Genomic DNA, 12,292 nt, shown 5'->3' with positions numbered 1-12,292 from the left:
ACACACACACACACACACACACACACACAAATGCACGTGCACATTCCCGCACAACAAGCAGCAGAAAATCCTTCAAATCAAAGAGCCTGAGGAGGAAAACTCCCTGTTCGGCTGAACTGCTCACGGCTCATGTCCACACTGGGGCCATACTTTTAACAAGGGCTCGCAAGCAGTGGTGGAATGTAACTAAGTACATTTACTCCGGTACTATGCTGAAGGATGAGTCGTTGGAGGCTATCGAGGGGGTACGCGGTTGTAGGCCAAACAGATCATAAATTACCGTCCTGACCAAAGCTACGGCTGCGGTGCCACGTGCGTAAATGCGCACATCGCTCTCAAATTAAAGACGGTTTTTCAGGTGCAGGTGTTTCATAAACTCAAAGAAAGAAAAAGGATCTGACACACAGTCAGCTGTGGACAAGAAACGCAACTACTGAACTGATGCTTATGCGAAATGACGAATTGGACATGAGCCCCTATCCCCCGCGGAGATTACGCGCGTGGCGCAGCGGGGTGGGAGGGTGGAGGCTGCGCTCAGCTCTCTGTGGTCTCAGTCGGAGCTTCGAGACGCGACGTTCACAAGTCAAATTAACATGAATTTAACCTCATGTGGACTCTAGCGATGCGGCTCTAACTAACAGGGAGGTGGATTGTGGTAAGTTTTTCTTTCTTTCGGCTTTTTAAACACTGATCGCGGGTTCTGTCTTGTTGTCACTCCTCGGTGCTCAGATCATTTTCATGTCTGACTGTCTAACTGTCCACTAAAGATTAAACACGAGGCTGCTCATCAATTGATGAGCACCGATCAGTCACTTAGGAAAATGTTTCTTCTTGCTGTTGGCTGGTCAGAACAGAGGAGCTCATGTTAGAAAATACAGATGTATGCAGCATGATGTGTTTTTTCTGTTGCGCAAATTTCCTTTTGTTCTCTTTTGGCTTGTGAAATCCTGGAAAAAGCCTCCACTGCATTCATTTCCACAGACCTGTTCAGTCTTTTGAGGATGAGGATGTGCTGTTTGACTAGTTACGTTGCAACATGTATATTAATCATAAATGATGATGTTCTTTGAAGTTTACACATTAATTAATATGCAATGATATATTCTGCATGAGTGTTTTTATATCTAGTAGTTTAAGTACATTGATACTTTTTCACTTTTCGCTTAATGTTACTGTTGTTCTTTTACTTCATGCAGCATTTCTACACATCTGAATACTTCTTCCGCTCCTGGATGCAAGTAAGCATTGATGTGTTTCGAGGGGTCACAAGTCACAAAAGCTGGGAATCACTGAAACAGAAAACCGGGAACAAAAAGGTAAAAAATGAAGGAGATAAGTGCAGAGAGGAGAGGAAAGGAAAAGGCGAGAGGAGAGAAGATTAGAAAAGAGTCACAGACAGATGAGAGGTGAGAAAATGAGAGGAGAGGAGACAAGGAGAGACGAGAGTTAAGAGAGGAGGTGACATAAGAAACAAGAAGAAAGGAGATTAGAGTTAAAGAGAGGAAACAAGAAGAGAGCAGAGAGCAGAGGAGGAGAGTGATTAAACTGATTAGAACATGTTTTGAATAATGGCTAATGTTAAACGCCTCACAGCCCCACCTGAGCAAACTTATCTTACTTATCTTATAACCAGTATCTTCATTGTTCTCCTCTTTTTATCACTTTCCACCTGTCCGTGAAGTCTCGCTGCTTGAATTAACGAGTAGCAGTCAAATGAACACATTAATCTAACCTTTCGTGAACAGGAGCTTTTTATTTAATTGGTCAACATCCACTCTGATGCAGCTTTTAAGCCTTTTTATTCGATTCTGTTCATCTGGCCAATTCAGCCTGTAATTACATGCATTTGCTTGGACTACATGTGTGGGAAGAGGAGGTGATTGTAGTTAATCACTCGCTCAGGGCAAAATGGCTCATTTGAATGTGAGTATGCGAGCACACCTCTATATTCTTGTCTTTGTGTGTATACATATGCATGGTTTTGAAAAAGCAAACAACATTCAAAATCGTCTGTGAGTGTGTTGGCACGTCTGCATGTGCACGGCGAGCTTGTGGGAGTATTGATCAAAGTCAGGCTAATCTGTGAGCTCTTGTCAGTCTTTGTAATGAAAATGTGAGAAGGCAGCGGCGCGGTGGGGATGTAGACCTGATCCAACCCCCCCAATCCGTTAATTGAACGTCAGCCGAGGAAGCAGACTCCCATGAGAAATAAGACTGATGGATGGCCAATTAGCTGATGGTGTATCTCTCTTCCACTTATAGTGTCTCATTTTGAAAAGAAAAAAACCATTGTCGTCAATCACCGATCAGCTAAATGATCAGTACATGCATATAATTAGTCCACTGTCCTCCTGCAAAAGACATCTTCTGTGGGACAAAAGCTGACTGGTGTTCTGTTGTGTGTGCTGTTGTGTGTGTGTGTGTGTGTGTGTGGATGGTAGAGGATTAAGGATACATACTGTCATGCCTCTGTGATGTGATGGATCTATTGATGTCACAGCTTTTTCATTTAGAAACAACATTTCTGAAACCTCGTTCAGGCCAATTCAAGGCCAAACTCCACGTCATAGATGTGGAGTGTGTGTGTGTGTGTGTGTGTGTGTGTGTGTGTGTGTGTGCGTGTGTGTGTGTGTGTGTTTATGGACTTTTCACTCTGTAAAGCATGTGAAGTAAAGGTGGAATAATCTCTATTAATGTAAAGTCATTAATTACAGCTCAGTGAAATTAACAATGAGGGTGGAGAACTACTTACTTGCTCCAAGCTGTTATGCAAATTCCTTGTCAATTTCAGAAGAGGTCTCCAAAAGGGACCAACATTTAATTAAACATTAATTAAACAAATGGCAACACTTTGACAAAGACTTACAACCCATTTGTGTTATTTTCTGAATATTATCTCTGTAATTTGAAGAGCGCACTCTGGGCTCTCTGCAGTATTCATTCTTCATGGTGTGCCTATAAACTAATGGGTGTGAGTTCTGCATACACAAGCACTTGTGAGACCCTACGTACTGTATGAGTTCTGAATCTGTCACATTTTAGACACAAGCCTTTGCTTTTAGTTTTTATTTTTCAGTTTTTCAAAAAGTCTTGTATACCTGTCAGAAATGATCACGACACACAAAATCAATGTATCATCTTGGTGGTTTAGAACAGAATTTAGCTTTTGTTGAACATTTCTGTCTGTGGATGCTGAGGGATCAGCAGCAACTTTCTAAATTACCATAATATTCCATGGACTGTGAAGGATTGTCACACCACGTTGTCCTTCCTGCTGAGCTTCACTTCATGGGACCAGTAACATAAAGTGTTAAAAATGCCACCCAGATATTTGGACAAGACAGATATGGATAATCTATGATGATGATTTTTTCCTGGATTCAAAAAACATTATCAACTCTCAGTGTAATGGGATAATAAAGACAGCTGATACCTGACAGCTGAATAACAGCTGACACTTTGTCATAAGACTGAGCCTTTACTGCTAGTTTAGGGTTGTAACTTACAGTAAATTACAGTGAAGATGCATTTGTTGACATTCGATATATAACACACTGTTTGTAGTATCATGTTTTTGTCTGTGTGTGTTCCTGTCAGATGGGCTTGGTGTAGTTGGAGGGGAACAGGCCTGTCTTGTCCCTCAGCTGGCCCTTCCACCAGGCCCGGTCGGAGCAATCAAGAACCTTGATGATATCGCCGGCGTTGAACTCCAGCTCGTCCTCCTCCTCAGCGTGGAAACAGTACAAAGCTCTGACCTGCTGCGTGGAGGAGGCTTTGTGCTGCTGGGCTCAGAGGAGGAGGAGGTACAGGATGACAGACAGGCAGACAGACAGATACACAAACTCAGTCTGTGAGCCAAATGTCACTGAACTTTACAGGTACAGTATTAGAGCTGCATTTCAACTTTCTCGGACACAGCTCTTCCGGAATAAAAAAAAAGGGTCTATAAAGTAATAAACATGGTGGGTTTTTGTTTTTGCAACCACTTTCAAGGTGTAGGAGGACATTCATTTCCTCATCCTGTCGGGTGAGGGTCCTCTTTTGTCATTTTGAGGTTGCAAAAGTGATCATACATTGTTGCTACTGGGTAGATCAAATGGCAGCAAGCTACTACGCAAGGTGCTGCTCTGACCATCGGGAGCAATTTAGGGTTGACATGTGAACAGGTGGAGGCGGGGCTCCAACCGCCAACCCAGCGATTAGTGGACAACTCGCTCCACCACCTGAGCCACCACAGCCACCCCTTTTCTGAGTTTTCCGATAAACTGAAAGATTACATGCTTCTTCCTGAGATGAGACAATTACACAACTTCTAATACTCATAAAACACTTTAAAACTTAGGCAGGTTCCATGCACACACCCACCCACCCACACACACACACAGACACACACACCTGTAAAGCACACATAAGCAGGATATCTAAACAGATTTGATTTGTTCTTCTACAAAGTGGCCTACAATGGACAAAGACACGCAGTTCGTAAACACATTCAGCCGTTCCAACTAAGCGTGTGCACATACTCAGCAGTGCCTGCACAGAAAGACAAACACACACACAGACACACACAACACTGTTCAGTACCTGTCGCGGTGCAGGTGGAGGCGGCCCACCTGAGAGCGGAGGAATGGGGAGAGGGGAGAAGTTTTCTCGTCTTTGCTGTTGGGACACAAAACTGTTATATTTTAACTTTTTTTTTTACGGCTGTTTGTTCTTGATGTGAAAATGTTCCATCCTGCAGTGATTACATTCTCAGACGACAGTGGACGTGTCGGGCTCAAACACATCACAGTGAGTGGACGTGTCTTACGTGGGTTTCCATGAGTCGGTGTCCTGCCTGCTCTGTCTCCTGCAGGAACACCTCACTCTGTTTGGAGATGGAGTTTTCTTTGTAATGTTCCACCAGCTGGTTGAGAGAGGAGAACTTCTCTGACCAGACGTAATACTGCCCTCTGCTGTCCCGCATCACCTTCAAGTGCTGCACGTCTGTTTCATGTCTGCAGTGGAGTAAAGTACAGAGAAGGCTTTGTTTTTCTTTGTGTGCCTCATCTTGTGTCATAAAGGGGAATGAAACCTGTATTAGATAAGGACAAACACTGACTGTCTCTTCACCTGCTTTGAATACTACACTGTTAACACAAGAGTGTGCAGGGTGTATAATATGAGGTTTGTTCTAAAAGGTCATATTCAGGCTTCTGCTTCTTGTTAATCTCTTGCTCCTGAACAAACATATTCACAGTCCCACCAGAGCCAGACAGAAGCACAATGCAAATAAGGAGGACAAGACCATCATCCAATAATCATACAGTCCCTGGAATTCATTACTGGAGAACAGAGGATTGCGCTGCTGCTAATTCTCTTAGTTCTCTTTGTCAAAACAACTGTAATGTAATTGTAGGCATTTCAGTTTTCATCGTGATGTTAACTGTAACCATCTGCACTGAGTGTCACTGAATGGGCAGCCTTTGTCGGAGGCCTGGACGCTGCATATTTATCTACATTCATCATTTCAGTCAAGATCAGTGGGTGGGGAAATTTTGGCACCACGAGGAGCCCTAGCTAACCCCACAGCTATCACGTCCCACACTCATTATCACGTCGCTGGCAGAAAAGGTTTCTCAAGAAAGTGCAGCTGCTGGTGGAGGTGGCGTGGTCAAACAGTTGTACGGAGGAAATGCACAAAATTGAAAATGCAAGTACAGGGACTAACTGTGGCTCTTTGTTGCCCACAATGATGTGATATTGACATAAATTGAGAGTCACCCAACCAAAATACATTGGAAAAGTGAAAATGATGGATCTTAAAAAGGCCCAAAGTTTTCAAGTCTGGACATTAAAACACATTTCTAAACATTTGCTTGCATAGTTATGTGTCTCCCAAAACGAGTGTTTTTTGACTTTCTGCTCTGTTTTTCATCGTGATGGCTGAAGAGAGACAGGAATGGAAGTGGAAGGAGAAGAGATGACATGCGGCAAAGGGCCCGGACTGGAATTGAACCTGGGCCGCTGCGGTGAGGGCTCAGCCATCATGCATGGTGCGCCCTCTTCCAGAGGAGCTATCACTGTGTAAGACTCAACCTCCATGCATGGTACGCCCTTTTCCAGGTGAGCCACCTGTGTGTTAGGCTCAGCCTTAATGCATGGTACGCCCTCTTCCAGGGGAGCCATCGGGGTGCCCCAAAAATGCTTTTCTGGGAAAAAAGTTGAATTGCAAAAACTTATTGCAGGCAGACTACATTTAATAAAGTCTAAGTTTGAAACTGGATACCAGGATGCCTAGCATACTGTATATGCTAATGCTAATATCTGTGCGTAACAGTATCAAACACAATATCAAGTTTGCCTGCAATATACTGAAAATGTATGTATCATCAACCATTTATTTTATTAGATTAACCACATTTTAGCTCTTGCTAACTCCACACACAAACACAGTGAATGCACCTGACAGAGATGGAGAAGTCACCTGGTCCTGCCTTTTGGCTGCCCCGTATGAAGAAGGCTCCCATAGGCTGTGACATCAGCTTCTCCTGGGCGTCGCTGCGGCTCGAGTCCTCCTGGTACCAGCTGGAGTCATGGAGGAGGCAGAAAACGAGTTTTCACAGGTATCATTTATCTTAGAGTGCGATGTGATCGCTCCACTTAAACACTCAGTCTTAGTATTGTTTCCTTTCATGTGTAGATGACTTCATCCTCTGTTGTCCGTCATCTTAAAAATAGATCTTGTCTCGCTCTCTGCTTTCGTTTCTCTTTCATCTTCTCTCTGGCTTTGTGTGACTTTTACCTGGGCAGATGAATGTTGATGAAGTTTTGGGGTACAAACCCCTCAACTCCATTGAGTTCTGCCTTGTACCAGTTTCCAGTGGTCTGCAGAATCTGACACAGTGGGACACAATGAAAGATGAATAATGATTTATAGGCTGGTCACAATACACAAAAAGATTTTTTCCAGGGTGTTGTGGTACCTGCGGTGAAACAAGCCAAAGCAAAATGCTTAAACACAGCTGTGTGTATTGTCGTCTTAATACAAGTGTCAGACCTCATCGGGTGCCTGTTTCCTAACTCCACCTACAAAACCACCACTGCAAACTGAAAATTATTTTTGTCAGGCTAATGATTATTTGTGTGTGTGTGTGTGGTTGTGTGGATTGTGTCTATCGCTGAATGGTCTCTTCTTGCATCTCATCCTTTCCTCTTTTCTATCGTTGCTGTTGCACTTTCTTGTATTTCTTATCAGTTAATTTACTGTCTGCATTAGAGTGTGAGGCACAATGACCTCTATGTGCACCTGAAATGAAAAGACTAAAAATTGAGAGAATGTGCATGTTGGATGTTTTTTGAATTGTTTTTAATATATACTGCATGGTCTAACGAGTCCTAGTGAACTGTTAATGAATTGGATTAGTGATTAAGCGTGAAGGATCAGATACATAAGCATCTCTGTATATTAAGTGGAAGACTAACGTGAATTATTTGTGTAGAGGTTAGAGACACGAGCTTTGTCCATGTGCACAACACACACATCTTGTGACATTCAGGTTGGTGCACTCACCTTGAATTACATTTACAATATTTCAGTTTGAGCTGTGTGGTCACTGCATCAATATTTACTTGTACTTTCTCCTTTCTTTTGCTATTTTGTTTTTTTAAGTTTTGTAACACCAAAGATTTCATTGCAATCACTGTGCAAATAGGAAATAAACATGTATTTGAGCAGCAGGATGCAGTTTCACAACACCTTTTCATAACCTGCTGCTAGCACAACATCAACAGCCTGTAATTTGAGTGGTTTGCATGTAGGGAGCTATTCGGGACTTGAAAGGTGAGCATTTTGGCGTGAGTGCCTTCTGCAGCACGTGTGTGTAAGTTCCCTCACCTTCAGTCGCTCTCCCTTTCTGAAGCTGAGTTCATCATCAACCGTAGCTTCAAAGTCATACTTGGCCGTAGCCTCCATGCTAAAAAAAAAAAAGATGGATAAGATAAGAAAACTTTATTGTCCCTTACTTTGCATGAAATGGAAATTTGCCTGCGGCATTCTGGCAGCACAGCCTTTAAGTAGCTAGAATACATGTTCAGCAGCAGTACTGGTGTATTTTATTATGTCTATTTTACACTTTGGCAAAGGTGTTACATGTGCACAAATTGCCAAAATGAAAAATAAGTTGCTTTTTTATTTACCTTGTAGCGTAGTCAAATAGCTGACACTCTTATGCAGCAACAACCCAATACCCATTGTTAGATTGCATATATACAGAATATAACCATTGTTTGAATGTGATGCAGGTCCTAACGACTGCACATGTTGAAATACAAGGATTAAAGAGAACAGCACTTCTATCTGCAACCTGGATATCTTAAAAAAGTGCATCTTTTCATCTTTTTATTCTATTCTCTGCTCATCTCCCTTATTCACATCAGCACCTTCCTGATATTTGCAGCCCAAAAGCATCACAAAAACATGCCCTAACCTGTCTTTCAACCTTTTCCACTTTACTGTTATGCATATTAAAGAGACAGATTTGACAAGCAAAAACAATAAACTATCGCAAGCTTCAGCTGGGCTCTGTGTATTTCTCGGGAAGTGGAATCGGATGGAGCATGTCCTACCTTCAGTGCAGTCTGAGGAAAGCCTGTGCTGACAGCTCAGAAGACAGCAGGCCAACAAGCCACAATTCAAAACGAGAATCTGTTGCTGTTCCTGACTCATGGATACAAGCGTAATGTTGCGCTACTCACTGTGCATGTGTTGTTCTCCCTGCAGAGCTGCGATTGTACAGTGTACCAAGAGAAGTGTGAACTGCTGTCGGCTCACAGGAAGCACAGTCAGACTGCAGCTGTGACTGAAACACACTCACCGTCACTGCTGACCACCTGCACGCAGTCACAGGAACTCACGCCGAAGCAGACATTGGTGCAAAGATGTGCACAAAGGGATTACAACCTGCATACACTTGTGTAGGAACAAATACAAACTGCAGCAGTTGAGTATTCACAACCCACCTGGCTGCCTAATGAATCCAAAAAATCACCTTTGGCCCAAATAGATCACTGATAACCAATAATAACAGACAAAATAAGTTGACAAAAAAAAAGTCTTAAAGAAATCTCCATTTGCTGATGTTTGCAAAGCTAAATAGACCAGCTGAAAATAAAGCTACCGGCTACAGAAAAAGCTTTTAAGTAGACATTGATTTTATTTTTGTCAAACTTTTGATTCCGACTTTCTCAATCTAAAATGAATGGCTGAATGATTGTGTCAGGATTAGCTTTATGGTCATTACAGTGACACAAGTCATCTGCCGCTGACAAAGTACAAGTTTTCCTTAAACATTAACTCAACAAAATGAAAGTTGAGCCAAATCTGCAGATGCTGAGCTAGTTAACTCCTCTTCGGTCAAACAGTCTAGTGGGAATTTGTGATTTGAGATGAATGTGCAGACTGTACATTCATAAGAAACAGGGAGACAGTTCACTTTACTTTTCTGAATCAAACATGCAACACAAGTCCCATCTGTTTCATCAGTCCACTTCAGCTCACTGGTGTTCAAAACAGGAACTTTAGTTCCTGTCAGCTAATAGGGTTTGCCTCATGATGAGATGTGGTAATAATTGACATTTAACGTTTCTTCAGTATGTGACAGGTGTTGCATTTGTGGCTTGTGTGTGACAGAATAAAGCATGACTGTAATTGTCCAGGTTCCCTGCTCACCCCTGTGGAAAACCTGCCAATATGCCATAATGTGGACGCTCTGAGAAATGCAGTATATCTGCTGCAGCAGCTGTTACATGTCTCCAAACAAATTGTAAGTCTTTAATAATCCATCTGTGACATAAAATGTGACATTGGTTCAAAAACGTAAACAGGTGAAGTCATCTGCAGTATACCTGTGGTAAGAGCGAGACGTTAGAATGTCAAATGTGAGGGTTCAATCTTGCTGTAGTGATTATGCTTGCCACATGATGGCAGCAGAGCACAAGAAAAAGAAAACCAGACTGTTGCTGTTGAGATATTCATCACAGACACACACTTTTCCCAGCCTCACAAATATGCAGAGGTTTAATGTCTTAAATATCACAAACAGTGTTCAGATGGACATTATTTGCCCACATCACACATCAACACAAGGAAAGCCTCTAACACCAGTTTGAGATGGTGGGAAAAAGTGGTTTGTTATGTATGTCATGTCCCCTAGAATAACAGTGTCTGTATCTTTCTTTGTTGTTAATCATGATAAAAATCTTACATATTGCTCAGGTGTATAATTGTATAGATATATAAGCTGCATTTGAGGTAAATACAGTTAGTGAAGAAACAAGTTTTTAATAACAACTGAGTTCACCATAATTGCTAAGTGTTGCTGTGTTCAGTTTGTTTTAACACTAAGATACTGACTGTTCCATCACCAGACTTTTTGTGAGTTAATCTGAACGCCATTTAATAGTGCTGGTTTGGCAGGTACAGCAATAACACCAAACTCAAGCAGCATCCCGCGCAGTGATTTCATGCTACTCGAGTTTGGTGTCATTGCTCTTACCTGCCAAACCAGGTGAGAGCAGTCCTCTGAGAGAGCATGACAGTGCTTTCTGAGAGCAGTGACAATGCAATGTGGAATAACATGCAAAACCATGGATTTTAGGGAATGAAGAGAAAGACGTTGTCAAATCAGCCCTTAGTAATGCTTGGAAAGCCTAGTATTAAAAAAAGAAAACAGAAAAAAAGAGACTACACAGACGCTGGGAGCTCTGTCAGGCTGTACTTGGGCACAATGCTGCTCTGTGTGTAATGCTAATTGCTAAATAATCACAGTGACTGCTATTTGTTGGTGTTAGGCGGGTAAAAAGTTAATCTCGTTCACTGCTTGGTGTGCTAGCATGCTAACATTTGCTTGCATTAGTTATACAGTCATGAAAGAAAGTGTTCACACTAAATTGATTGAATTAAAGAAGGAACGTGTAAACCAAATTCCCCGCCAGTTATTTTCATAGTCGTTAAGATATTTATACACTCTGGGCACCTTGGATATCTGCACCAAACTTCAGTCTACCCAATGATTGTTGGCATATTTCAGTCTGAAGCCGTTGATCGACCGCTAGACCGACACTGGCATCTGTGCAGCCATGCAGCTAGCATTTCTCAATATTAACAGAGTCACATAGGGTTGAATATGACTATGAATATCATGGGATGTTATAAATGTGTCTACCATCAGAGATGCAATGGCATTTTAAAAATAAATGTAGCTATCCTTTTTTAAAGTATAAAGCCATTATGGTCTGTGTCACAAATCTATATGCCAAACTTCTTAATATGAATAATGAATTGTTATATTATTTTTCCATCAATATGAAGTGCCTTGATTTATCAGACATTTAATATGGAAATGTAAAATGCAAATAACAAATATTTCTCCTGTTTTGTGTTTTTTCTATAATCCATAGACTACTTCAATTAGATTTTTTTTACATCACAATATACATTAAAATACTATACTATTCCAGTAAAATTAGCCTAAAACGTCTATCAAAGGCAAACCCATAGTAAACTGAAAACTGTTTGGATTACATGCATGGTTCAGTCTCTGTTGAACACGTTTAACATGTTTCAAGTTTTATCCTCAGAAGTCGGAATCACTGTAAGTGCTAGTAATATTTTGACATAGAATAGTATTTTCGTAATTTCTTGTGGCGTTTTGAAGCGAAGAAGAAAACAGGGCACATCTGCTGAACTTGTACTGTTATTGGCTGCGGTGGTTGCTAGGCTTCATATGCTAAATTCTGATAGGTCAAGTAAGGTGTCATTTGAAACATGGGACTCCTGATTAACCGAAGCCAAGATGGCGCCATCTTTAAACTTTTCCGGAAGAAGACAGGCGGAAGCAGATTGCTTGCTAATTTGAATGGAGAAATCATCTTTCTGTGGATTATTATCATGTTTTGGACTAAATATTTTTACTGCAGTGGATCGTTTGGACCTTTGTTGATGTTACCAGGCCGTTTCTGTCCAAGTTTTATCATCTGTGGATCAACGAGAGAAGTCAAAGGTGAGTTGCCTCAACGGTCAATCAATTTTGAAATTGGTTGTTTGTTTGTTATCAGTGTTTATCGTTCCTCTGTTGTGATTGTATCTTGAAATATTTTGCATCAATCAACTGACGAGAATCGAAGCTTTCTAATCGTGTGTAGTATTAATATGAGTTTAAACATAAATGTAGCATTTGTGTAAATAGACGGGAATAACAATAAACAGCATAAAATGTTCCAACAGCCCAGCTGCGGTCTACAGTTACAGGGA

The 12,292-nt window shown here is 41.5% G+C and overlaps 1 protein-coding gene across 3 annotated transcripts; it reads right to left on the bottom strand.

Annotated features, from left to right (window-relative positions):
• Nucleotides 1–2,848: 2,848 nt before the first annotated feature.
• grap2b (GRB2 related adaptor protein 2b) lies at nt 2,849–8,801 on the bottom strand. 3 transcript variants are annotated; one of them, XM_041933572.1, is made up of 8 exons: nt 8,737–8,801; nt 7,877–7,955; nt 6,785–6,876; nt 6,467–6,567; nt 5,999–6,191; nt 4,811–4,997; nt 4,585–4,659; nt 2,849–3,782 (listed from the first exon to the last, which is right to left on the bottom strand). In XM_041933572.1, the coding sequence occupies exons 2-8, from the start codon at nt 7,952–7,954 to the stop codon at nt 3,594–3,596; spliced, it is 915 nt and encodes a 304-aa protein (XP_041789506.1). In that variant the 5' UTR covers nt 7,955; nt 8,737–8,801; the 3' UTR covers nt 2,849–3,593. The 3 variants fall into 3 exon arrangements, with proteins under 3 accessions (XP_041789506.1, XP_041789507.1, XP_041789508.1); XM_041933573.1 differs by lacking the exon at nt 8,737–8,801 and adding an exon at nt 8,608–8,736; XM_041933574.1 differs by lacking the exon at nt 5,999–6,191 and having other exon boundaries at nt 6,445–6,567.
• Between the last annotated feature and the right edge of the window lie 3,491 nt (nt 8,802–12,292).

Source organism: Chelmon rostratus, chromosome 3, assembly GCF_017976325.1.
Source record: "Chelmon rostratus isolate fCheRos1 chromosome 3, fCheRos1.pri, whole genome shotgun sequence".
In the NCBI taxonomy this organism is placed as follows: domain Eukaryota; kingdom Metazoa; phylum Chordata; class Actinopteri; order Chaetodontiformes; family Chaetodontidae; genus Chelmon; species Chelmon rostratus.
The sequence above is the reverse complement of the archived record's forward strand: the minus strand, read 5'-3'. Positions and strand labels throughout refer to the sequence as shown.

What these genes read in the sequence shown, in the direction of transcription:
- grap2b (XM_041933572.1), bottom strand. Translation starts at nt 7,954, where the DNA reads ATGGAGGCTACGGCCAAGTATGACTTTGAAGCTACGGTTGATGATGAA. An exon ending in ATCAACATTCATCTGCCCAG is followed by an intron (nt 6,568 to 6,784) that starts GTAAAAGTCACA and finishes CCATGACTCCAG; the next exon opens with CTGGTACCAGGAGGACTCGA. An exon ending in CAGCCAAAAGGCAGGACCAG is followed by an intron (nt 6,192 to 6,466) that starts GTGACTTCTCCA and finishes CTTTTTTCCCAG; the next exon opens with AAAAGCATTTTTGGGGCACC.